Genomic DNA, 27,715 nt, shown 5'->3' on the forward strand with positions numbered 1-27,715 from the left:
ATAAAGGAGAATTCAGAGAAACGAACAGGGTGACAAAGATGAGCAGGATGCATGTATTATGGAGAGAAACTGAAAAAGTTAGGGATGTTTTAACCTTTGAAAGAGAATACCTATTGTGCAGAAAATGGAACTAATAACTTCACGTTGCAGGAAGATATTCAGATTGAAATAATTACCCAAGAACATGATTAGCTTTCCTTCATTGTATGTGTTTAGACATCTGCTGGGGATGCTTTACTATGGATTTTGCACAGAGTAAGGAATAGAATTGTCTAAATCCCGCCCCCCATTTTATGATTTTGTATTCCATATTGGACAGAGAAGAAAGCCCCATAAGGATGCTTTCATTTGACAGCTCTAGTTAGAAGTGCAGTGGTGCTTTGATCCTTTAATGAAATTAGCCTATCATTCCATTTTGTGGTTAAAATTGGCAAAGCCTGGCAATTGAATAATGCTGTAGTAGAGGTCAGTGCTGAATTATCTGCTTTTCCACTAAATAACCAGAGTTATACTCCTGGAACATCCAATATGTGGAAATTCCTACATGCAAAGTCAACTAGTTAACCCAGGAGAGTACATGCATGTTGATCAAAACAATGACACGATCCTCACCACAGGTGATCAGACAGGTAAACCCCTCACAAATAATTTTTATACTAATCCATTTTATATCATTTTGCATTATTCATGAGTCAACTTTAATTCAGGTAAGAATCTACCTAGTCTTGTTTGTTCAGAAAAATCTTATTTGCCCTCTCTACTTAGAAAACATCTCCTCTTCATAATGTGACCACTGAGGCAAAGGCCAGGGTAGCACCCTAAAGCTGTGTGTTCCTTCTTTTCCTTCTTAAAATCTCACAAATCCAATTGACAAAGCGTATAAAGGTGTTCAGTCAAGCACGGCTGCAGCTTCTCTCTACTGTTCAGCATTTGAAGGTTGAAGAGGAAGGCCAATTGTTCCATGCATCGCTACGTGGCTAGATTATTAAACCTGGTGAACCAAAGCTCTACATAAGAGCCATTCTTTTCCACAGGAGAGCTACTGAGATAATTCTTTGCTGTATATACTAGGTATTCCTGACATTGTGAAACAATAAAACTGTCTGTTCTGATTAATATAAGTACCAAAATATCATTTATTTAGATTATTTGTACAAAGCGTTCAAAAGAGTTGCTGCATAATCACAGGGCAACAGCTTGGAGCAACTTCTGAAGCAGCTGTGGAACCATTGCTAGACGCAGTTGGTTGAATGATTCAGAGAGGTGCTTTGCTCATGCTCCTGGGCGTTACAAATCAAGATTTTCAAGTGCTTTACAAATGTATGCTTCAAGCAAGCTGTGATTTAGCAGGAGTAACCTGAAATTGACAATCAGCTCTATGGATTGCCTCCCCCACCCCCACGATATTTAATAAGGTGTATTTTTCAATGTTTTACATGTCCTTTGCATATGTGTTCCTAGATTTGTGGAAGTATCTACTCCCTTAGCCTTGGAGCACGTAAATGCTAAAGTTTTATGGACAGCTTGTGATCTTTTGAATCAATAGTTTAGTTGCCTCTGGTTTTCCCTTTTTGGGCAGATATTTATGAAAGCCTAAATATGGTTGTTGCATAGAGAAATACAATGGAATGGTGGTCCACGGTATATGAAGATTTGAAAGACAAACAAGCAGTTGGAAAAGCTTAAAAGTACCTAGATTGGGTTAAGCAGTTCAATGCAGCAGTTTAAACTCAAATCTCGGTTGGATTAATAACATTTGAGTGACCTAATAGTCAAAATACTTCAGCCTCGTAGTTAGAGGAATTCAGTATCTTTTACATTGTGGGGAAGGAGTTAACTTTTTAATTGTTGCTCCTTCTGTACATATCCATCCATCATTTATTTTGCATTGCATATATTGTAGCTCGTCTTGACAGTTGGACTCTTGGCCGTGGTGGTATATCTTTACACGGTTGTTGCATTTAATTTCTTCCGGAAATTTTATAACAAGAGTGAAGATGAGGATGAGCCAGACATGAAATGTGACGATATGATGACTGTAAGTACCGGAGCAATTATGTGTGGATATGAGTGTGAAGATCAGTGTCGCTAGCAAGAGAGCAACAGGAAACCCTCCAATACAAGCTACAGATTAGAATTATAACCCTTGGTGCTACGATATTCCAATTAATCAGAGTCTAATATATGTTTGTTAACTGAAGTCATCTACAGTATTAGGCTACACTATACAAGTAACTTTTTGAATTATCTAAACGTAATGCTTTCTTGAAGCTCATTCGCTGAAAGCCTGTTTGTTCCTGATTTTTCCTATGGCCCTTAGCATGCCCTCTGCCTCCTGGGGACATCGTTTGGGATATTTTCAGCTCTCCTAGGTAAACCAAACAATAAACACAACCATGTGGGCTAATTCTACTTTATTGTAAGGCTATATTAACAGAATCTTGCAAGTCTAAAAACACAGATGTCCCGCTGACATTTTTAACAGTCTGATGCATTTGGGGAGATCCTTTTTTAGTTTCTTTCTTGGTCCATTAAGCAGATGTGGACTCCTCCCTCTTTTATCTGATCATTCCCTAGGCAGCATCTCTTTCCCTCATCCCTCAGGATCACTTCCACATACCATTAGAGTAGGTGCTTTCCTTCGAACAACCTAGTGGCAACCAAAGCGAGGTTCATTCCAGATCTCTCTCTGTTTGTTTGTTTGTTTGTTTGTTTGTGTGTGTGTGTGTGTGTGTAATTTTTGACTATGTATCTAAAGTACTTAAGTTAGACTTGGTCGAAGAAGCTTGAAGAGTGTTTTCATCCATATGTGCAGTGGCCTCTGGGTCAAAGAGTTAAATATAATATACCTTGATATCAGAACACTTTTAATCTCCTTTGAGCCGTGCATAGTTCACCAACAGTTTAAATTTTTAGGTTTCATTTTATTATTTCTTCAATACATTTTTAGTTATCTTACAAAATATATTTTTTTCAGACATGTGTATAAGATGTATACATAGCTATGTGAGTGGGACAGAGTGGGAAGTTACCCCTGTGCTGAGGAAAGTAAAGTATAGTGTGGCTGTAGAACAGGGGTGTCAAACTCAATTTCATTGAGGGCCGCATCAGCATTGCGGTTGCCCTCAGGGGGCCGGGTGGGTATGGCCAGGTGGGCGTGGCTAGAGTGTGTATGGCCTACTGGGTGGGCACGGCCAGCTCTACATCATTCGCATCAAGGGTGCCTATGGGGGCCTGGGCAGGAGTGGGACAGATCTGAGGGTCTCTGGCAGAAGCAGGGTCTCTGGGCCAGGGCCAAGGCAGTGGGGGCCGTTCCCTCACTGTTTCCAGGATGGCTTCGCGGGCCACATGAAACCACTTCACGGGCCGGATCCGGCCCCCGGGCCTTGTGTTTGACATGTCTGCTGTAGAAGACTGGGAACTGCACATATATCTTTGTCACACAAAAGTTTGTGTGGGCATGCATGCACAGGAAAGTCCCCTCAGACTCAGCTGGTAATTGATAATATTCTCAAGACCAGAAATATATAAGAAAACCAAAAGTGCCCTCATCTATTTTCCCAGAAAAAAATAAAATTAAGAACACATGTAAATACAGTATACTTTTTCAATTAAAAGCAGGCTATTAAAATATCCCATAGCAAAAGGTAGCAAGAAAGCAGTTTGGATTTACTATAGGAAATAGACAAAATAATGTTCTCTGTTGCAGTATTTCAAAATTGAGCAGAGCCACTTGAATTTTTCATATGCACGCTTCATTGAAATAAATGCATGCAGTGTAAGGTGATGTTACTGAATTTTAATCTTAGCATTTCTGCAATATACTTTAAATGTTGTGAGATTTGTCCCAACTTCTAATATATGATGTAACAATAATGGCCTTTAAAATGTCTTTTGATTCAAGGTGGCTTGATTATTTTTCATAAACTGTAGTAAATTCTCCTTTTTAGTGTTACCTGTTCCATATGTATGTCGGGGTACGAGCAGGTGGAGGTATTGGAGATGAAATTGAAGACCCTGCAGGAGACCCTTACGAAATATATCGAATTGTTTTTGATATCACCTTTTTCTTCTTTGTCATTGTTATCCTACTGGCCATCATTCAAGGTTTGTTATTGTTAAGATTGCTGGGGTTTAATCATGCTTGTACTGCAAGCCATATATATTTATCACCCTTTTAAAAAATTCATACACATTTCTTATCAAAGCATCTCCTGGGAACAATTTCCAGAGTTTTAACTATACAGGGTGTAAAGTACTTCCTTTTATCAGACTTTAATCCTCCTGCATTTAGGCTGAACTGGTAAACTTAAAACTCTAACATAGGAAGAGGGTGGTGTCCCTTTGGTAGATCTTTGCCCACCAGGTTTCCGGGTGCTACACAGGCCTTGGGCTCAGGGAAGAGGCGGGGGAGTGGCGGTAGCGGTGAGGGAGAACCTGTATCCGCGAGAGGCCACTGTTGTCCAAATAGCCGGGTGTGAGTCTCTCCTCCTTAGATGTGGCCCTAAGGCTCAGTTGGGCTTGCTGCTAGTGTACCTTTCACCTAGTCGCGTAGCAGCAGCCCTGCCCGAGCTTCTTGTCATCCTCTCGGGACTGGTGGTTGAGTTCCCCAAAATTATGATCTTGGGTGACTTCAACTTACCATCCCTGGGGAGATCATCTGAGTTGGCTCGGGAGTTCATGGCTTCCATGATGGCCATGGACCTGACGCAGATAATCCAGGGCCCAACTCATGTAGGAGGACACATGCTCGATTTGATTTTCCTATCTGGACAGTGGTTAGATGATCTGGGTGGGGGCTCTCCAATTGTTACGCCCCTGTCATGGACAGATCATCATCTCCTGCGGCTGACCTTCCGCTTTGCCACTCCCCGTCGTGGGGTTACTGAACCAACGAAATGGTACCGCCCCAGGCGGCTTATGGACCCTGGGCGGTTCCAAACAGCGCTTGGCCCCCCACCTGCCTCCTTTGCTCATAGCTCGGCCAGTGCCATGGTGGAAGCCTGGGAAAAGGCAGCCACAGAAGCACTCGACCGAGTTGTACCCATGCGGCTCCTGACCCGTTGCAGATCCCAGTGGGCTCCATGGTTTTCTACGGAGCTCCGGGAGATGAAACGGCAGAGACGGGGCCTAGAGAGCTGTTGGAGATCCAGCCGATCCGAATCCGACCGATCGCGACTAAGGTCCTTTATGAGGTCTTATCTCGCAGCGCTAAGGAGGGCAAGGTCTAATTACTTTGCTGCCCTTATCGCGTCCCCAGATAATCGCCTGACCGCCCTGTTTAGGGTGACCTGCTCCCTCCTTAATCTAGAGGTGAAGGAGGATCCCTTGCAGGGTCGTGCTGAGGAATTTAGCCAACATCTGCTGGACAAAATCGCTCGGATCCGGACCAGTCTGGATTCCAACTGGGCAGAGTCTGACGATGAGAACATGGACAGCCTTGTTGATGTTATCTGGGAAGAGTTCAATCCTGTGACTCTGGACGAGGTAGAAAGGATCATGAGGAAGCTAAGCTCCACTACATCCTTATTAGACCCGTGCCCCTCCTGGCTGGTTTATGCGGCTCGGGATGGGACACGAGGCTGGATCCATGCAGTGGTAACTGCTTCATTGAAAGAGGGCAGTTTCCCCGCAGCCTTGAAAGAAGCGGTGGTGAGACCCCTCCTCAAAAAGTCTTCCCTGGACCCATCTGTTTTAAACAACTTGCGAAGGTTGTTGAGAGTGTGGTGGTGCATCAGCTCCCTCTGGTCCTGGATGAAGCGGATTATCTGGACCCGTACCAATCGGGTTTCAGGCCCGGGTACAGCTTTCTTGCGAAGGTTGTTGAGAGCGTAGTGGCGCATCAGCTTCCTCTGTTCCTAGAAGATACTGATTATCTAGACCTGTACCAGTCGGGTTTCAGGCCTGGACACAGCACGGAGACGGCATTGGTCGCTCTGATGAATGATCTCTGGCGGGCTCGGGACAGGGGTCATTCCTCTGTCCTGGTCCTATTAGACCTCTCTGCGGCTTTTGATACCATCGACCATGGTATCTTACTGCGGCGTCTCAGGAGATTGGGAGTGGGAGGCACTGTTCTTCAGTGGTTCTCCTCCTACCTTCTGGAACGTTCACAGTGGGTGTTGGTGGGTGACCAGAGATCGACCCCGAGGCCTCTCATTTATGGAGTTCCTCAGGGGTCGGTCCTCTCACCTCTCCTGTTTAACATCTATATGAAGCCGCTAGGTGAGATCATCCTGTTCTGAACCAGCCCTCTTCTAACAAACCCCTTATCAGAAAGAAGAGACTGGAGAGCGTCCAAGGCTAAAAGGCTTCTGCCAAGATTTAATTACGCAGTTAACAAAAACACTAGAGCTTGTCTTCTCAAGCGGAAAAGTTGCTTTCAGCAACCAGCCCCTCCCCAAACACTCCTTTTATAGAGAGCTCAGGGCGTGGTCTCCCTGTGCCTCCTCCCGAGGAGTCCCATAGCCTTTCTTTGTTTGTTCCTGCTCGACTGCCTCCTGCGTCGGGCGTCCTTGAACAGGGCCAGCTGTGGGTCATCATCCTCCGCACTCTCGGGCTCACGCAGCTGAGAAGAGGTCCCCGGCTGAGGACTCTGCAAAGCCTCCAAACCATCATCAGCCGGTTCGTCTCCCTCCTCCCCCTCATCTGAGTCCTCCGATACGTCGGAGCCGGCTGTCGGACCCACAGGCTGGCCCTGAGTCACAACACATCCGTGGTTCTGGAGTGGGTTATCATCAGTATGCTGATGACACCCAGCTTTTCATGTCAACCCCAAACCACATCAGTGATGCCCTCGACGTGATGTCCCGTTGCCTGGAAGCAGTCCGGGAATGGATGGGGAGGAACAGGCTTCAACTCAACCCGGACAAGACTGAATGGCTGTACATACCGGCATGTCAGGATATTCAGATTATTCCATCTCTTAATATCGGGGGCGAGTTATTACCCCCCGTAGATAAGGCTCGCAATCTGGGTGTCCTCTTAGATTCACAGCTCTCCTTAGAAGATCATATAGGAGCTGTGACTAGAGGGGCCTTCGCCCAGGTTCGTCTGGTGCGCCAGCTGTGACCCTATCTGGACCTGGATGCCTTGCGTACAGTCACCCATGCACTTGTGACCTCTCGCCTTGACTACTGCAGCACTCTTTACATGGGGCTGCCCTTGAGAACCACTCGGAAGCTTCAGCTGGTGCAGAGTGCAGCTGCACGAGTGCTTTTGGGGGTCTCCCGATACTCCCATATTACACCTCTGCTCTGTGAGCTGCACTGGCTTCCAGTTGCCTTCCGGGTGAAATTCAAGGTGCTAGTGATGACATACAAAGCCCTACATGGCATGGGTCCGGACTACCTACGGGAGCACCTACTGCCAGCGTCAACATCCCTTCGTCCTGTGCGCTCCCACAGAGAGGGTCTCCTCAGGGTGCCACCGGTCAGAGAATGTCGGCTGGTGACCCCCAGGGGGAGAGCATTCTCGGTGGGTGCGCCAATCCTTTGGAACCGCTTACCAGCTGAAATCCGGATGGCCCCCAACCTTCGCTCCTTCCGGCGTGATCTAAAAACTTATCTATTCCAACAAGCCGGCCTGGCCTGATGGATTTGGGTTTTAAAATTTTCTCACTTTATTGCTTTATTGTATTCTTACTTTATTGCTCTGTACACCGCCCTGAGTCCTCCGGGAGAAGGGCGGTATATAAAACAAACAAATAAATAAATAAATAAATGTTTTCCTTATGCACCCTGCCATGCCAAAAATAGATGTACCGTATATACTTGAGTATAAGCCGACTCGAGTATAAGCCGAGACCCCCAATTTCACCCCCAAAAACTGGAAAAAGTTATTGACTCGAGTATAAGCCGATCCGCCGTTCTGCAAGCCTCTGCCGCCAGCAGAGGCTCGATCCGCCATTTTGCAAGCCTGAATACACAGGAATACCCTGTGTAGCCGCGGCTCGTCGGCAGGTCTCCGTTCCTCCTGCCGACCTTTGGGGAGGTTTGGGCGCCTCCCCAAACCTCCCCAAACCTCGGCAGGTCTCCGTTCCTCCTGCCGACCTTTGGGGAGGTTTGGGCGCCTCCCCAAACCTCCCCAAACCTCGGCAGGTCTCCGTTCCTCCGCGCAGACCTGCCGACCTTTGGGGAGGTTTGGGCGCCTCCCCAAACGTCCCCAAACCTCGGCAGGTCTCCGTTCCTGTTTGGGGAGGTTTGGGCGCCTCCCCAAACGTCCCCAAACCTCGGCAGGTCTCCGTTCCTCCGCGCAGACCTGCCGACCTTTGGGGAGGTTTGGGCGCCTCCCCAAACGTCCCCAAACCTCGGCAGGTCTCCGTTCCTGTTTGGGGAGGTTTGGGCGCCTCCCCAAACCTCCCCAAACCTCGGCAGGTCTCCGTTCCTCCGTGCAGACCTGCCGACCTTTGGGGAGGTTTGGGCGCCTCCCCAAACGTCCCCAAACCTCGGCAGGTCTCCGTTCCTGTTTGGGGAGGTTTGGGCGCCTCCCCAAACGTCCCCAAACCTCGGCAGGTCTCCGTTCCTCCGCGCAGACCTGCCGACCTTTGGGGAGGTTTGGGCGCCTCCCCAAACGTCCCCAAACCTCGGCAGGTCTCCGTTCCTGTTTGGGGAGGTTTGGGCGCCTCCCCAAACCTCCCCAAACCTCCCCAAACCTCGGCAGGTCTCCGTTCCTCCGCGCAGACCTGCCGAGGTTTGGGGACGTTTGGGGAGGCGCCCAAACCTCCCCAAAGGTCGGCAGGTCTGCGCGGAGGAACGGAGACCTGCCGAGGTTTGGGGAGGTTTGGGGAGGCGCCCAAACCTCCCCAAACAGGAACGGAGACCTGCCGAGGTTTGGGGAGGTTTGGGGAGGCGCCCAAACCTCCCCAAAGGTCGGCAGGTCTGCGCGGAGGAACGGAGACCTGCCGAGGTTTGGGGAGGTTTGGGGAGGCGCCCAAAGCTCCCCAAACAGGAACGGAGACCTGCCGACGTTTGGGGAGGTTTGGGCGCCTCCCCAAACCTCCCCAAACCTCGGCAGGTCTCCGTTCCTGTTTGGGGAGGTTTGGGCGCCTCCCCAAACGTCCCCAAACCTCGGCAGGTCTCCGTTCCTCCGCGCAGACCTGCCGACCTTTGGGGAGGTTTGGGCGCCTCCCCAAACGTCCCCAAACCTCGGCAGGTCTGCGCGGAGGAACGGAGACCTGCCGAGGTTTGGGGAGGTTTGGGGAGGTGCCCAAACCTCCCCAAACAGGAACGGAGACCTGCCGAGGTTTGGGGAGGTTTGGGGAGGCGCCCAAACCTCCCCAAAGGTCGGCAGGTCTGCGCGGAGGAACGGAGACCTGCCGAGGTTTGGGGAGGTTTGGGGAGGCGCCCAAAGCTCCCCAAACAGGAACGGAGACCTGCCGAGGTTTGGGGACGTTTGGGGAGGCGCCCAAACCTCCCCAAAGGTCGGCAGGTCTGCGCGGAGGAACGGAGACCTGCCGAGGTTTGGGGACGTTTGGGGAGGCGCCCAAACCTCCCCAAACAGGAACGGAGACCTGCCGAGGTTTGGGGAGGTTTGGGGAGGCGCCCAAACCTCCCCAAACGTCGGCAGGTCTGCGCGGAGGAACGGAGACCTGCCGAGGTTTGGGGAGGCGCCCAAACCTCCCCAAAGGTCGGCAGGTCTGCGCGGAGGAACGGAGACCTGCCGAGGTTTGGGGACGTTTGGGGAGGCGCCCAAACCTCCCCAAACAGGAACGGAGACCTGCCGAGGTTTGGGGAGGTTTGGGGAGGCGCCCAAACCTCCCCAAACGTCGGCAGGTCTGCGCGGAGGAACGGAGACCTGCCGAGGTTTGGGAAGACGCCCAAACCTCCCCAAACGTCGGCAAGTCTCCGTTCCTCCGCGCCCTGCCTGCCTGCTTCTTTCCGCTGCGGAAAGAAGCAGGCAGGCAAGGCGCGGAGTTTGGGGAGGTGCGCGCGCACCTCCCCAAACCTCCCCAAACTTCGGCAGGTCTCGGACGGCGCTGGCTTGGGAGAGGTGCGGGCGATCCCGGAAGCACCAAAGCCTCGGCCGCGCACAAGTCCTCGGTAAGTTTTTTTTGTTGACTGGAGTATAAGCCGAAGTGGAATTTTTCAGCCCAAAAAGTGGGCTGAAAAATTCGGCTTATACTCAAGTATATACGGTATGTACCTCTACTGGATTGTCATTCTTTAATTTGCTTTCTAAGCTATCCTCCCTTTTGGGGGGGAGGGGGGGAAGAATTGATCAAAATCCTGCTAATAATTTCACCTTATACAATATTCGACGAGTGCTTGCAATTCATTTTGAGTAAGCATTACTACAATAATGTAAGAGAGATTTCTCTTCAATCTTCAATTATGGTCTTAGAATATGATTTCATTTTATTTGGGGTTTTTTTCAACTGATCAATACAATATTTATGAAGTGAGATACTCATTTTCAGGAATACATCATGCAGCTGGCCACTAAGAAAAAAAATCGCAGAAACGTATAGATGATAAATGCCAAACAGGATGTTGTTGGTTTTTTTACTATAGCTAATGATATAAGTAATACCTTCCACAAGTTGAACCTGATTTCCAGTGGCTACATAGATAACATCCATGAGATTTTCTTGACAATAGCTCAGTTCATTCTAGCCTTCTTTGGGAAGTTTGACTTCCTGATCTTTCCTGTAGCTCTAGGGCTTGTATAATCATTTTTATCCAAGTTTCAACCAGGTTTGACCACACAAGGTCTGCAGATTGTGTCAGCTGTTGTGGTGTTTAGTGCCTTGTTCTCCAAAGTGGTCAGTATCAAACCCCAAGGGTCGATAGGATTCTGTGTTGTTGTTATTCATAGTTATTGTTGTTGTTAGTTGCGAAGTTGTGTCCAACCCATCACGACTCCATGGACAATGTTCCTCCAGGCCTTCCTGTCCTCTACCATCTTCTGGAGTCCATTTAAGCTCAGGCCTACTGCTTCAGTGACTCCATCTAGCCACCTCATTCTCTGTCGTCCCATTCTTCTCTTGCCCTCAATCTTTCCCAGCATTAGGCTCTTCTCCAGTGAGTCCTTCCTTCTCATTAGGTGGCCAAAGTATTTGAGTTTTAGCTTCAGGATCTGGCCTTCTAAAGAGCAGTCAGGGTTGATCTCCTCTAGGACTGACTGGTTTGATCTCCTTGCAATCCAAGGGACTTGCAGGAGTCTTCTCTAGCACCAGTTATTCATAGTACCATTAGTTAAAATAATACAGGTAGTCCTCAACTTACAACATTTCATTTAGTGACCGTTCAAAGTTACATTAGCATCATCGAAAAAAGTGACTTATGACCATTTTTCACATTTATGACCATTTTAGTGTCCTCATGGTCACGTGACCAAGATTTGGATGCTTGGCAACTGGTTCATGTGTGACAGTTGCAGTGTCCCCATATCGTGTGAACTCCTTTTGCAACTTTCTGACGAGCAAAGTCAAGGGAGAAGCCAGGTTCGCTTAACAACTGGGTTATTAATTTAACAACTGTAACAATTCACTTAACAACTATGGCAAGAAAATTCATAAAAAGGAGCAAAGCTCACTTAACAAATGCCTCACTTAGCAATAAGAAATGTGGGCTCAATTATGGTCGTAAGTCGAGGACTACCTGTATTAAATTATTTTCATATAATAAATGTTTGAAGGTCAATGAACAATTTGAGATGTCCTGAAGGGGTTGCGTTGAAGAATTTGGGGATCTCTGGTTTAGTGGGGGGGGGGGAAATAAAGTTCTTGTGTTTTCCATTCCTCTTCACGAAAAATTACTGATTTTGTACGATTCTTTTTCCTTTAGATCAATTTCTTTATAATCAATTTATCAGAAATGTTTTTGAAGGCTACCCTTGTTGGGATGCTCCCCTGATCTGTATTTTCTGCATCAATATTTGCATATGATTAAAACTAGCTTAGTATATCAAAATTTCCATTTTAATGAAGTCAATATTTTATACTCATATTGCGATGTTTCTTTCTTCAAACTCCTTCAAGAAATACATTAACTGAGCAGGAAGAAAATCAATGTATCCTAAATGATACTGCAGGGTATACATAATGCAAAAATGTACCAGAGTTAAGATTTTTAGCAAGTATTTGTATCTTTTTCTTTCTAATAATAGGTCTTATTATTGATGCCTTTGGCGAACTGAGAGATCAGCAAGAGCAGGTCAAAGAAGACATGGAGGTAAGATCCTGATTGTATTGAGTTTGTTTGTTTTCAGTAAATGAAAGAGAAAAACTTTGTGCTAAATTGTCAAGAAGACTAGATTCTTATTTTGCTAATATTTTTATTTGCTTTCTAGACCAAATGCTTTATTTGTGGAATTGGTAATGATTATTTTGATACAACGCCACATGGTTTTGAAATGCATACTCTACAAGAGCACAATCTGGCCAACTACTTGTAAGTAAATGCATGCACTGCTTTATTAATGCTTATTTCTTTAGAAATGATTGTTAGCAGTGTTAATAGGGTTGTCCAGGCTCATCACACAATGCTAGAAATATCTATCCAGAAGTGAGTTCTATGAGACTTACTCCAAAATCAGTGACTTGAATTCCTGTGCTCCAGGACTCAGGGCTCTGTCAGGTTATGGATGCTATAGCGATCCCATATGGCAGCTAATCTTGTAAGTTTCTCAAAATTCCACTGGGGGGATGGGGTAGGGTGAGGGGCACCAATAGAGCTTATCACAGGGGAACCAATACTAAACCTTGAAACTATAACCAGGATCACTAAAGGAAAACAAACAAGCAAACCCAAACATAATACTTCTATCGTGTTTCCCCAAAAGTTAGACCTAGCCCAATAGTATCTTGAGTTTTGGGTGTGGGCCTAATATAAGCCCTACCCCGAAACTAAGCCCTAGTTTGGGGGTGAGGCAAGGTGGCGGGGTGAAGCTGCCCCACATGCCCCGCACCCACTTACCTTTCCGGTAGGACTACCACAGCCAGACCTCCCATACCCCAACTGTTGCACTGCTACTTGACTACTTTTGTGCTTCCTTGCCACCACTTGTGGCTGGCCATGGGGCTATTGCGCCATTGCCACTCTTCCCAGCAGAACACTGCATGGTGTTTCGGGCCGCTTCCGCTGCTTGCGCAGTGTTTCGGGCCGCTTCTGTTGCTTGCAGCAGAAGGCCATGTGGCACTGCGGGTAGTTTTTGCTGCGGAAATGGCCCAAAGAGCCACATAGCATCCTGCCACAAGCTGCAGAAATGGCACAAAGCACCATGCAGCGTCCTACCAGGAGGAGCAGCAATGGTGCAATGTGCCACATGGCATCCGGCTGCAAGTGGCAGCAAGCAGCCACAGAAATCAAGCGGCGGCACAACAGGTGTTGGAGTTTGGGAAGCCTGGCTGTGGTGGTCCTAAGGTAAGACATTCTCCGAAATTAAGACCTAGTGCCTTTTTTGGAGGCAAAAAAATATATAAGTCCGGGTCTTAATTTTGGGGAAACATGGTACATGATGCCTGATCAGAACAAGCTCTGGATATGGAGGGGTTCCAGAACAGGAGTGCTCTATCAATCTCTAGACAGCATTTCTCAAATTTGGCAGCTTTAAGATCCATGGAGTTCAACTCCCAGAATTCTCCAGACACTAATCAACATATGCAGTAATGCTCATTAACTTGATTGAAAAGGAGAGACATTATCTTTGGAAAGATGAACCACAGTATGAGCCATCAGAGGCTTTAGTAGCAAGAAAATTAATATTGCTCCAAGGCAAATTTTGCTTCAGAATTATTTGGTGTAGGGGCCTTCTACATTTATTTTTCTTCTAATGCTTTCTTGGGAAGGATGTCTGCTTTTTTTGGATTAAGAACTCAGAAGCAGAGACTTGTACAATTTTACATACACAAAATTCTTTTACAAATGTAAAATATTTCACCACTTTAATATAAACTTTTGACTGTAAAATGAATCATAAAACATGTCTTTTTTAGCCTACCATTGTTTAGATGGAAATAATTACTGTTTTCTTAAGAAGCAAGAACAGCATACCCCCAAAACCAATCATGTTTAGTTTCATATTCTTTTTCCAGGTTCTTTTTGATGTATCTTATTAATAAGGATGAAACTGAACACACTGGGCAGGTAAAGCATTAATTGATTATGTAAATGAAAAGAAAAACATTTCAGAAAACATTCATAAAATGCAATCCACATTTTTTAGATATACTAATGTCACTTTATACAATTAAATCATTACCATTCATTTTCCCCCTCCAAAATCAAATTATTATTTTAATCTATAAACACACATCTAAATGTTCTAATGTTCTTCCATGGAAACTCATGTACTAAATATTGCAGTTCTTCATGCCTTCTTCTGAATATTTACTTTAGTGTATTATACCAATTGTTCAAACCTGTTATTATAAGATTATTATTTTGTAAAAAAAAATGTTCTGTCATCTTATACTAAAGCAAAATTGGCTGCCAGCCTGTATTTAGATGTGAAATGCATTTATCTGAATTTATTGCTACTTAATTGCTTGTTTAGCATATGATAGTAATGTTGTAATATCTTACATAACAAAAATATATTCCCTAAGATTAACAACTGAACTATAAATTGACCAGACAGATTCACCATCAGAAAGGCTGCCTTGTTATTTTTATGGAATATATTTTCACTTGATATTTCTAATGAGGAAAATTTTCCATTCATTAATCTGAGATAAAAATATGCCTGAAGTATAAAAATTCTTTCTTTTCTCAAATAAATATTTTGAAAAACATGTGTTTTATATTTTTAGGAGTCATATGTATGGAAAATGTACCAAGAAAGATGCTGGGATTTCTTCCCAGCTGGAGACTGCTTCCGTAAACAGTATGAAGATCAGCTTGGATAAAAATACCAACAAAGAAACTACTACATTCAGTGTAAACAAAAATAGAATTCTTACAAAATAGTGGCATAACATACATATTGCCTATGTTTGACCTCTAAGTAAATAAACTAGCCCAGTTTTAAATTGATCTAGATTAGCTTTTTGTATATGGCAGAAACAGGCTCTGAATTATTTGAGGGGAAAAAAAAGTTTAAACATTTCAGTTCAGTACTTTCAGGAATCATTAAACAGTCCTTTGTAGAAAATAATGTAGTTGAAAGGGCTATGTCATTGTTTTGCAACTGAAGACTCTGAATGTCAGGTGACAATATCTTAATCATCGACTCATATGGTGAACTTAATATTTCAAATCAGCCTTGTTTTTCTTAGTGTAACAATACAGACCGAAAGATTTTAAGTATTCAGTGCTTAAATTTTTCAGGTATTTTATTGTCTCTAAAATCTAAGTGCCTTAACTCTTTCCAGATTTAGCTATGCAAAATACTTTTTTTTAAATGTTAGTCTTTTAGATTGACATTTTTGTTATATGACTGTGTTGCTTTCTGGTCTTATTGTATGACATGAAATTTAGTCATATACTTGTTACAAAACTGATTACTACATGCAGCTGGTTTAAAAACTTGTCTTACAACTGAACAGAATTAAACTAGTGATTAGTTGCAATGTTAATGTATTTTTTCTTCAAATAAAAATATGCACTACAATAAAGAATTTCCAAAACAAAACTCAACGTCATATTTCATTGTGTTTTGTGTCACACCAAGACATATTCTATAATTGTACTTGCAAATGTAATTTATTTTATTTCACAGACTCTAAATAGGCTTTTATACATTTACAACTTCAGATTGATGTTGTTACATTTCTGAAGGCAATGAAATCCAGAACACTGCGAATACAGATATAGCATTTTTAAGCCTCAGGTTCAGCCAGTCACCAGATTAAATATTTGTAAACATTTTTTACAATTAGGAATTGTCATCTTAAATTATTTTTCACATACTTGTATGATAAACAAAATATAGCTTTTAGGAGATCATGCTATCTAACCAGTCCTCAAGTTGCTCTTCAGTAATAATTTTGGAAGTAGCTTCCGGCGGTTGAGATGTTGAGCAAATTTCTTCAGCTCTACCTGGTTCTAAGTGATCTGACAAAAGAAAAGAAAGTTAAATGATAATACTTTTGTAAAGAAAAGGCAAGCAAAATGGTAAGTATTCTGATTGTTAGCTACAAAACAGTGCCATTATATTTCATCTTAGTTCTCAAATCATTTAGGAAAATACATAAATACAACCTGGAAGCAAACATTTGTTATTTACCAAGTTCTAGCATGTGGAAGCTTCACTTGCACAGCACAAACTCAGTAACTACACCCTTTCCTGTAATCCAAGATGCTTTTTAGTGCTCCTCTTCCAGTGCCTGCCTTCCCATTGGCTGGATCCTTCCTACTATTAACCCCAGTGACTTCTAGACTTTTACTGCATAGGAATAACTGATAAAACTGGAAACTTTTATCAGGAACCTGATTGGCTTGCAGTATTGCCAATCAATCTAGCTGATTGTAGTAATAATAATAATAATACTGCTTGAAAACCCAGACAAAAGGAGAGAATTCAAATAAATCTCAAGTGAAAAATTCAAATGTGCAGAATTTCAATGATACTACTGATAATATTTCGTTGATCCTAGAAATGATTGTTTGTGGATTTTATTGCTTGCTTATTTAAATTTTCAAAATGTCTGGTAATTGAGGATCTTTGGACAGTTTGCAATAAAACATGAACACAGCAAAAATATGTATGCATATTTAGAAAGCTGGAACGAACATATAGCTTTGAATTTTTCAACATTAGCAACAGCCTGGTAAACAATACTATGCGTGAAATACCCTTAGCAAGATTTCATACTGTAGCTACTAATGAAAGTGCAGACACAGCTATCATATAATTATATGATATTCAACTTTCAATTAAGACACTTATAGTCTGTAGATTATCAAAACTTCGTGGAATATTACATCCACAAAGCTGTTATGTTACTGCAACAGTTTTTGCAATCAGAGTTCTCGTTTAACTCTGTATGATGCTGAGCAAATTATATAGCAGCACAACTAAATCCAGAAACATTATACTTGTAATCCTCAAGATTTAAGGGTCTATGAAAAGAGGTAAAACTGATAAAAGTCATCATACTCTAAGAACTACCTGCAGTTTTCGATTGATTGTGTGTATGCACATGTGTGCGCGCGTACACACATACAAAGGTTCTACATTTAGGCAAGAAAAACCAAATGTACAGGTATAGTATAGGGGGTACCTTGCTCAATAGTAGTAACTGTGAGAGGGATCTCAGAGTCCTAGTGGACAATCACTTAAATATGAGCCAGCAGTGTGCTGCAGCTGCCAAAAAAGCCAACACAGTGCTAGGCTGCATATTAACAGAGGGATAGAATCAAGATCACGTGAAGTATTAATACCACTTTACAATGCCTTGGTAAGGCTACGCTTGGAATACTGCATCCAGTTTTGGTCACCACGATGTAAAAAGATGTTGAGACTCTGGAAAGAGTACAGAGAAGAGCAACAAAGATGATTAGAGGTCTGGAGGCTAAAACATATAAGGAACGGCTGCTGGAATTGGGTATGTCTAGTTTAATGAAGAGAAGGACTAGGGGTGACATGATAGCAGTGTTCCAATATCTTAGGATCTGCCACAAAGAAGAGGGAGTCAAGCTATTCTCCAAAGCACCTGAAAGCAGGACAAGAAGCAACGGATGGAAACTAGTCAAGGAGAGAAGCAACCTAGAACTAAGAAGAAACTTCCTGACAGAACAATTAACCAGTGGAACAACCTGCCTCCAGAGGTGGTGAATGCTCCAACACTGGAAGTTTTTAAGAAGAGACTGGACAGCCATTTGTCTGAAATGGTATAGGGTTTCCTGCCTGAGCAGGGGGTTGGACTAGATGACCTCCAAGGTCCCTTCCAACTTTACTATTATGATTATGATTTCATGAAGTGAGTGCTTCTGAATGCGAATGTGAATCAATGATTTTCAGACTTAAATCTTACTTTGTAAAACAGGTAACAATACAACAATCCATAAGAATTCAATTTCTAACAACTGCTACAAAAACCTAAAAAGTTACAAGTCCTGATGTTTGCTAGGGCTGCTTCATTATTCAAGTTATTTCATAAATGCAGCCTGATACTTCCTGAAACATATCTTGTGGACACAGTAAATTAAATAATAGGACAATATTTTGATGATTCATTTTTATTGAGTGAAAAAGGTAAGATTCTTTTACAGTATATGTGAACTTGCAAGAAAATGAATCAAGTGGATACTAATTCCATAATTACTTTTATAAATATTCAGTGTGCTGAACTGTCAGATAGGTTTCCAGAGAGTGAAGTTCAAAATTGGTCTGCTTTTGATTGTACAGCAACAAAACAGTGTAATTTCAGGTGTGGCATTAAGCAGAACAATTTTTTTACGTTCCAAATACAAATACTTTCTAACTGAAATTACTGTTACAGTCAATCAGTACCATGACTTAAAATTTTAGAGTAGGTAAAAATAATCAGAAACAAATCAGTCTCAAGTTATCTGGATTTGGTTTTGCATATCAGAGCCAACTGTCTCATAATTGGTAGGATATTCCTAGAATCCAGGGCAGACTATAAGAGTGATTTCAATTTAATGCATGCTTTAGAAAACAAATTATGGAATATTTTACAATTAATTTATTTGGTTACACTTAACTCTCTCTGTAAGACTTATTGAACTGATGAAGGATTCAATAATCAGGGTTGAGCTTATTCTGTCTGGGCAAATGCTAAAAATTTCAGGAAAAATGAAGTATGTTAAACATTTTTCTCTGAAGTCTTTCAGAGACCAGTTTTCTTAATCTTGGTAACATTAAGATGTATTCCTCAGCCAGCTGTTATTGGCTGGGAATTCTGGAAATTGAAGTCCACGCTTGTAACATTGCTAAGTTTGAGAAACAGTGCACTAACCTCAGGCCCAATAAATAGGTAGGCAAGGATGCATGTAGTATACCTTATTTTAGCTTCGTGTGCATTTATTAATATTGTAAAATTATTTTCGTCCCAAATATTTTAGCAATCTATATTATTTGAATTATGCTTGGTTGCACTCTCGCAACAGTGCACATCTTTGAACCCTGGTTCACAAAATGACACTAAATAAATGTTTGAATCACAGCCTATCCAATATGAAAGACAACACTGTCCTCTAAGCATCTGTTTGCTGCTGTAATTTATTAAATGATGGAGTTAATTTAGGTTTTTGCCCTAACCTATAACGTTTTTAGGTTAAAAGAGTAGCGATCAGAAAAACATTCCATGAACTGCAATTGCCAGACTTTTCTTTCACACTGTATTATCATCAAGAAATTTTAAAGATCACGAGGTAAGCCAGAATCAGCATCATGACCTACTTGATATATATATATGTGTGTGTGTGTGTGTGTGTGTACACACACACACACACATATATATACCGTCAAATAGTTTTTGATTTATGTATAATTGAGAAATGTTGCCAAATCCTTTCCCTGATTAATATAAAGTGTGGCATGCCTTGATCTCTCTAAAGAAATTAGTTTTCCTGTAATTTTTATTCCATTCTATTGAAAAACAAGTTTCTACAGTATTTGTACCTTTCCTATAAAACATTATGGGAGATTGAAACTTTCTTTTTCTTAACTTTATTCTAGATCTGGGGATCAATCCAGATTTAAGTGATTCAGACTACAACAGATTCTTACAATTTCAAATTGAATTTAGAGTAATGTATGTATATGTAGGGACGTGGTGGCTCAGTGGGTTAGGACGCTGAGCTTGTCGATCAGAAGATCGGCAGTTTGGTGGGTCAAATCCCGAGTGCCGAGTAACAGAGTGAGCGCCTGTTACTCGTCCCAGCTTCTGCCAACCTAGCAGTTCGAAAGCACGTAAAAATGCAAGTAGAAAAATTGGGACCACTACGGTGGGAAGGTAACAGCGTTCCGTGCGCCTTTGGCGTCTAGTCATGCCGGCCACATGACCACGGAGACGTCCTCGGACAACCGCTGGCTATTCGGCTTTGAAACGGAGATGAGCACAGGCCCCTAGAGTCGGAAACGACGAGCACGCATGTGCGGGGGAACCTTTACCTTATGTATATGTATGTTTTTTGCATTCCCAGATGCAGATGTAAAACAATTACCAATAATTTAGAATGTGTGAATGGACTAGAATATTTAACTTAAAAATACAATGTTTAAATTGGAAAATAATTTAGCATATCATCCTAAACTCACTTTTTAAGAAAACAAAACAGTAACTATTTTCCACAAACTTTATGTTTTGTTTTTGCTATGTGTTTCTTCTTTTATATGAAACTTAAAAATAGTTTCAGAATTTATTCTGGACAGTTTTGCCAGAGTAGGGCTATATAAAAGGTATAAAATTAGTGAGTCACATAAGGGCTTTTTTTTTAACCATAGCTAGAATATCTATTTTGCACTCATTCCAACTCGCATTTGTATTCTCTCAATTCCCACTCTATATCCTACTTTTTTTCAATAATATACAGGCAGTCCTCGACTTACAAGAGTTCATTTAGTGACTGTTCAATTACAATGGCACTGAAAAATGTGACTTATGAATGTTTTTCAGAGTTACGACCTTTGCAGCATCCCCATGATTATGTGATTAAAATTCAGATGCTTGGCAACTGGTTCATATTTATGACTGTTGTTGTGTCCCAAGGTCATGTGATCATCTTTTGTGACCTTCTGATAAGCAAAGTCAATGGGGAAGCCGGATTCACTTAACAACCGGATTACTAACTTATCAACTCCAGTGATTCATTTAACAACTGTGGCAGGAAAGGTTGTAAAACAGGGCAAAACTCACTTAATTCATGTCTCACTTAACCACAGAAATTTTGGGCTCAATTGTGGTCGTACGTCGAGGACTACCTGTAATTCGATAATCTTTGTTGTACTGATTTTAAAATATGGAAGGCTTCAAAAATATGCTTCAGTGAAGAAGTATGTTTAACTGTTCAGCTTGAGCAGACACAGAAGCCAGCTCATAATGGAACTTAAATCATGTTGGCATCAAAACCTTTCTCCTTTAAATGTATTCAGTTTTACACTCCTCTTATTTTCCAAATTAATGTAATCTATGTAATTTATACAATACAACAACAGTGACAACAGCAATGAACACCCCATTGTGAAACCTAAAAGGCTATAGTGAAGGCAAATCATCCTAGAGAAAATCTAGCTATGTGGTTGCTAAGAATTGAATCCAACTCGACAGCATCTAACAATACTAATAGGTACACAAGGGAACAACAGATTCTCATGTAACTGCATAGAGGGGGTAAATAGAGGAGGATTCAGAAAACAGACACAAAGGAGAGGATGCTTAGAGATAATTACTGAGACAGTGATGGACTACAGCAAAATGATTTGTGACACGAATGTGGGGGGAAATAAAACTTCAGCCAAGGAATACACTGTAACACCTGCTGCTCTCTCATCACTGGAAAAGACAGGTTCATCCACATGATACACTAACGTGGTTCTAGTTGATAACCATCTGCACAGCCCTAACCTGAATGTTTTATTGCTTCAATCTAAAGTACTATCTGCTATTGAAGTCTACTGTGTGTTCTGAAATGGGACTATGAACGATGAACCGAGAAGTTATTTCTGCCAGATCACCATGGTCCATTTTCAGTAAAGGAAGATCTCCATCTACTTTTCCAGATAGGAAGACAGCCAGTTTGGTCTAGTGATTAAGATACCAGCCTAGAAAGTGAGAGGTTATGAGTTTTAATCCCACCTGACCTCCCTTATACTATTTGGAGGACCCTGAAGAGGTTGGCAATTGGAGTGCCTAAATGTAAAACCAATGTGCTCAAGTGGAAGCTCTTAGAAGATAACAACACACCCTATGTGAATGTGGAGACACACACAGCCCAGCCCATCAGCTGGTATATCGGCTACTACAAGAAACATGTACTGATAATGACTTATTTTTGGCCAACGATAGAGCCAAAGAAAGTGGCTTAGAAAGTGTCTTAGAAAGAGCCTTGGAAAGTGGCTTCATTCTGGCATTTAAAGTTTGATCCAGACACAGAAGAAGAACTTTAGACATGAAAACTGACTACGTGACTTTGGGCCAGTTACTCTCTCTCAGTCCAACCCACCTCACAGGGTTGTTGTTGTGTGGAAAATAGGAGGAAGAAGTTGTTTTAGGTAGGTTTGATAGTTTGAGTTATTTATAAAAATAATATAGGCAGAATAAAATAAAAATAAATAAATAAATAAATAAAGAGCCAAGCTCATACTCTAGGCTTCTTTTATGTAATCTCAATTCACTGAATGGAAAAGAAGAGGCATGTTTTTTTTCCCCAATAGATTAAGCAAGATGATCCATATGAGACATAAGATACACTATACATCAGGGGTCCCCAACCTGTGGGGCACAGCCCACTACCGAGCCGTGGTGAGAAACTTTTTCTAGGCATGCGCACAAAACAGTCTAAAACCATAACATAGCTGGACATATGAGAGTCACTATGGTTACATGATAAGATAGTAACACAGGTGCAGAGAACAGGGGAAAATGTACAGATAGAAATGAGCGAAGCTGGCAAAACTAAAAAACACGCAGTGACACTACTGGCCATTGGGCTGTGGGATAGGCTGGCCAGTGCGTGGACGTGTAGGCATGCACTCATCCCCACTTGAGCTAGTGCCATGGCTGCATGGTGAAAACAGGGTACTGCACAGCCTAAATGGGGGTGTGCAGTGAAAATGGGGCAAGGCTGAATGTCACGTGGGCACTCATGCCGCCCTATTTGCGACACACGGGTGCTCGCAGCCCCGTTTGCATGCCTGTGCATAAAATACTTCCCCGTCCCTTTCCCTCTGGTCCACCAACCGAGAAAGATTGGGGACCTCTGCTATACACGACTGAGATAACAATACATTATTTGGTTTGGTGTAATGGCATAAAATGTTTGTGGAAGGAAAAATATTTCACTGATTGCATTAAAAATAATAACAATAATAATTAGAAAAAGACAGGTGAGGAAAAATGCCTAATACTTACCGGTTTCCTCAAAAGTCCTTATCAAATCATCCCCAGATGGCAGGCCATCTGCTACCACTTCCAAAGCAATATTGTTTTCAGGATTAATGGGGGCATCTAATTTCAGGAGCAGATCAAGGTCTTCATCCAAATCATCTATTACTTGATGTAAACTTGAAGGATTTCTCTGAAGAGCCTCTGAAGAAATTCCTGATCCATCTTTATTTGACAAAGACAAGGGAACAGCAGAATCTTCCTTGGGATAACAGTGTGATCCAACTCTCTTTTGCTGTTGCAATAGATCACCACTTTTCTTGGCCATGTCATGACTTTGCAGCTTAATCTGGGGAAGTGTGACTGGAGTTGCATCCTACAGTAATAAGAAAACAGCCCTAAACAATGGCTGATGCAATACAACAACTTGGTAACCCAACTTGAAATTTAGCTTCCACCAGGAAAAAACAAACAAACAGTAATACTCATCTGTACATACTCACAAACTATGGAAAAAATAAGCTCATACTGTATAGAAGTAAAGGAAAATTGCTCTAGAAAGTACGATTAATATTTAAATATTTTAAGGAGCTCCAGTTTCAGCCTTTTATTTACCAAGATACATGTGCTATACTATAATAACCTGCATAATTTTCTTTCTTACTTTTTTCAAGGATTTGCCTACAATCTTTTTACACTTGTGCTCTCTCCTAAAATAAGGCTGAGGTCAGACAAAAGGAACCAGTGGAAGCAACAGCCTGCCAGGTCCTTTTCCAACGAAGAGCTTAGAGAAAACCAAATAGTAAGGACAGCTTCCTTTCCCCCCACTTAGTTTGCAATTTCATCTGATTCCTCAGGAAGCAAGAAAAATAATGCCAACAAAACGGGAAGCATTCATTCCTTTGAACAGCACAGACTGTTATGTTGCCTTGACCTCCACTGACCTCCACTAAACATCGCTGAAGATGTTACCTCGCCTGGTAGCAAAATGTTTGGAAACCAACCCACAAGCTCGGAGAATGAACCTTCACCCACCGATTTTAATTTTACCATTGAAAGATCTGATCAGCTTACAATAATCAAGGACACCAAATTGGTCCATTTAGTAACAAGGGGGGAAAAAGACAGAAGGAAATGTATCTTCCTACAGCCTGCAGTTCACTGACTTGCTGGCTCTCATCAGGCACAGTAGGAGAATCTGTTACTTCATTACAGCACAGAATGTGCCCTAACGGTGGATAAAAAAGCCAACCATTGCTTATTAAACAATTAACAGCAGGAAAAGCAATGACATCCAGCCTTGCCATTGTGTGTACAGGAAGGAATTTGACTTGCAAAACAAATGCAAATTTCTCTGCTACAGTCACAGAAGCAACTTTGAGTTGGAACAAGAAAAAAATGAGCAACATCAATATCGGAGTCGCTTTAGGCAATCCTTCAGGAGAACAAAACAGAATTGAGTTCTTATACAGCTGGCTTTTATCTAACCTGGAATGATTTTTCTAGCACTAGATATACCGTAAACCTACCCAGTAGCTACGTTAATTCACATAACTTCTTTTCAGTCTACCTGAATATTTTGCTGTTTTTTTTTCCTCCCTTCCCACATTCAGAAGATATTTTATATTCATGATGCTACCAGGAATTATAAACTCTGGGCAAACTTAATTGTTTTTTTATATAGATCTGTGTAGCAACTGCACTGCTGAACTAGATCCACTACATAATGGACAAGATCAAAGCAAGGATTACTGTAAAGATCAGTAAGAACAAGAAAGAAATGTTCTCTGCGATGTTGGTAACAAGTGTGTGTGTGTGTGTGGGCAGGCGTGTCAAAATCGGGAGTAACAAAACTAGAACGAGCAAGTCTTTGGGGATGCTAGCCTTGACCAAAATGCACTTGGCATGTGGAAAACATTTTGTTTTAGAGGAGCAATGAAGCTGAAGAAGTGCTGATACTACTTCAGCTCTTCCCTTGTAGAGCTGAAGTAGTAACATTAAAATAATATGAGGCTCTTCAATATGGGTTACAGTATTTTTGAGGAGAATGGGTATTACCTGTACCAGTTCTGCAGCCACGTTGAGTTTGAGGTGCAGAGGCAGTTCTTCAAGTGCTTGAACCAAGGACTGGCAGTCAACGTACAAGCCTGACAACTGAAAACAGAGTGCATGCACATTAGATTAAAGCTATGTTCATTTTGATCACCAAGTTAGCACAACAAAGCCTTTTCTCCTAGGTTAGGGAAGACTAACAGCCATGGGAGTACCTTATTCTTTCTGCGCAAGCAAAGCTATGAGATTTTCATTACACTGGATTGAATAACTCATGCACACCTGGTTTCATATACAAACTGAAATATTAACAAGCAACCATCTCTTACCTTGAACTTAGTAATTTTGACAACATTGACTTCCTTTACACCAGTACAGGTACTGGAATTTTTGGTATTTTCTGAAACAATATGGCAACAAGCCATTGCACAAGACAGGCAAAGGCACAGAAAAATTATTCCATTTATAAAGAGAATAAAAATTAATGAAATATGCTTCCATTTATTTTTTTTTTAAATAGAGGACCATATTTTTTACAAATACTTTTTTAAAAACTGCTTTCATTGTACTTATTGTTATTTCAATGGTTCAGATTTCTGCTATTGGTTTTTAATGTGCCACAAATTTGTTGTTTGTATTTTGCCTGATACTTCATAGTGCAAAAATGATCAAAATATATTGTTGATGAAATGAATAAATAACCAATCAGAACCTGGACCAATTCAGGATGCTCGCAGATCTTTATGTCTTTTAAGATTTGTTATTGCTGTTAGCACTGTTTTGAAATTTGCCATAATTTTAAGATTAGAAAACATTCTAACACTTTATCAGTATTTGAAATGACCACATTTTTTTCACTCAAATAACCTGAAAAAAATCTGTTAATGATACTGTACTGATATCCACTTATGTTGAGCCTAAAATAGTAATCATCTGACTCCTTTGAAGTTCACATTACTTTTCTGAGACAATAGAACATAGAATAATAGTTAGAAGGGATCTTGGAGGTCTTCTAGTCCAATCAGATAAGTGGTTGTCCAGTCTCTTATTGAAAGCCTCCAGTGATGGGGCACCAACAAGGCACTCCACTGGCTGATTGTTCTCACATTAGGAAATATCTCCTTAGCTCTAGATTGCTTCTCTCCTCGATTAGTTTCCATCCATTGCTTCTTGTCTTGCCTTCTGTTACTTTGGAAAATAGGTTAACCCCCTCTTCTTTGTGGCAACCCCTCAAATACTGGAACACTGCTATCATACAGTATCTCCCCTAGTCCGCCTTTTCACTATACTAGATATACTCAATTCCTGCAACTGTTCTTCATATATCTTCGTCTCCAGCCCCCTAATCATTATTGTTGCTCTTTTCTGCACTCTTTCCAGAATTTCAACATCTTTTTTGTATTGTGGTGACCAAATAAACAATAAACAAGTCAAGAAAAAGATTTCGTGGAACTAAATACAAGGAATTCTTCAAAAGATTCTTCAAAAAATACCGTTCTGTAAGATATCCTCCTTTGTGCCAGTGAATATTACATTCTGGGTGGAAACAAGGTCACAGTATGATGCCATTTCATCATCTGTCTTCTGTAATGGGCATGACAAATGAGAAAAGGAAAGCCAAACATGAGACCCAATTGTAAGAAGCAGCCTAGGATCTTCTCTGATTTTGGCACACACATTAGCCTAATTCAAAACAAGGGGATAGAAATAATAGAATGCTTTCGTGAGCAGTTGCTGATGTTATTCCCAACAGCTGATACAAGTGCAGATGGCATGATAAAGGAAGAAAAATAGATTTATTTTTTGCATCATCAGTGGATTCATTTCACTTCATTAGAGACTCTCAAAGTAAATCTAGCAATCTAGCAATTTCCTAACTTTAACAGTAAGGCTATGTTAAAATCAGTAGATAAATCTTCTGTCTCCTCACTTCTTTTTAGTAAATTAGTCCTCAAGTTGGAAGAAGTTGTTTATTTGTCCATCTTTCAAAATCCCTTTCTGCATCTTCCTCTGAATTGTGTTTGACATATCATTTGCCTTTCACCTGTCCCTTTTCAACTCTGGTTTTCAGTCATAGAATTTTAGAACACAGATGAGGAATTGGGAAGATAATCCTCTTTTCTTGTGGTACGTAAATTATCACCAAATTGATCTTGCCTTATTTTAAAAGCCAACTTAAAGGTTGAACAATGGTGGGAAAGCTTGCTTTAAACATGCCTTTTACATATAGATCTCACAATGCTGATCAACACTAAGGTGGTAGGCAATGTGGCCCAATGACCTGATCTGATTTGGATCCTAAGATAAATAACTGTTATCCATCTTCCAAAGTAATTATCAATGCATTTCACGAGGATATGGCAAAATCCACTATTGTGTTCAGATGTTTAGTATCTCATTTTACTACTTCAGTGTAAAAGTCCTCTTCTATTAAGACTTAACAGCTAATAGCCATGCCTTTGAACTCTACAATGGATTTTCTGTAGCTTTTCTTCTCATTGTATCAAACTATGACAGAATTTTATAGTAGACAACTTTCTGCTTACTAAAACCATACAGTATGTGTGGCTGATATAGTCATGTATACAACTTGTACTGTTCCACTCAGATGCAGATTCAACTATAGCCCACGTCCATTTTTTTTAGATACAATACTGTATTGATTTGTTTGGGCTGGTACTAAGATTTAACATGGATGTGGGAGGACTG

General features: G+C 41.7%; 2 protein-coding genes across 5 annotated transcripts in view; one reads left to right on the top strand and one right to left on the bottom strand.

Moving 5' to 3' along the window:
- RYR3 (ryanodine receptor 3) overlaps positions 1-14,848 on the top strand; it is a gene marked incomplete at both ends in the record, with an annotated part of 317,059 nt that extends 302,211 nt beyond the window's left edge. Inside the window, 6 exons of the mRNA XM_083354752.1 lie at positions 1,904-2,038; positions 3,951-4,107; positions 12,109-12,173; positions 12,292-12,392; positions 14,036-14,087; positions 14,753-14,848. Of these exons, the coding sequence (XP_083210878.1) occupies positions 1,904-2,038; positions 3,951-4,107; positions 12,109-12,173; positions 12,292-12,392; positions 14,036-14,087; positions 14,753-14,848 (606 nt within the window). The remainder of the gene's footprint in view (positions 1-1,903; positions 2,039-3,950; positions 4,108-12,108; positions 12,174-12,291; positions 12,393-14,035; positions 14,088-14,752) is intronic.
- The window catches only part of AVEN (apoptosis and caspase activation inhibitor), a 136,142-nt gene continuing 120,622 nt past the window's right edge, over positions 12,196-27,715 (bottom strand). For 2 of the 4 annotated variants that reach the window (XM_083348133.1, XM_083348136.1), the window contains 3 exons: positions 25,013-25,108; positions 22,982-23,330; positions 12,196-15,995 (listed from right to left, as the gene is read on the bottom strand). In XM_083348133.1, coding sequence (XP_083204259.1) covers positions 15,877-15,995; positions 22,982-23,330; positions 25,013-25,108 — 564 coding nt within the window. In that variant the 3' untranslated portion in view covers positions 12,196-15,876. Of the gene's footprint in view, positions 15,996-17,126; positions 17,407-22,981; positions 23,331-25,012; positions 25,109-27,715 lie in introns of those variants that run through there. The other 2 variants (XM_083348134.1, XM_083348135.1) reach the window with 2 other exon arrangements.

The sequence above is a fragment of the Vipera ursinii genome (assembly GCF_947247035.1).
Source record: "Vipera ursinii genome assembly, chromosome: 1".
NCBI classification, from domain to species: Eukaryota; Metazoa; Chordata; class Lepidosauria; order Squamata; family Viperidae; genus Vipera; species Vipera ursinii.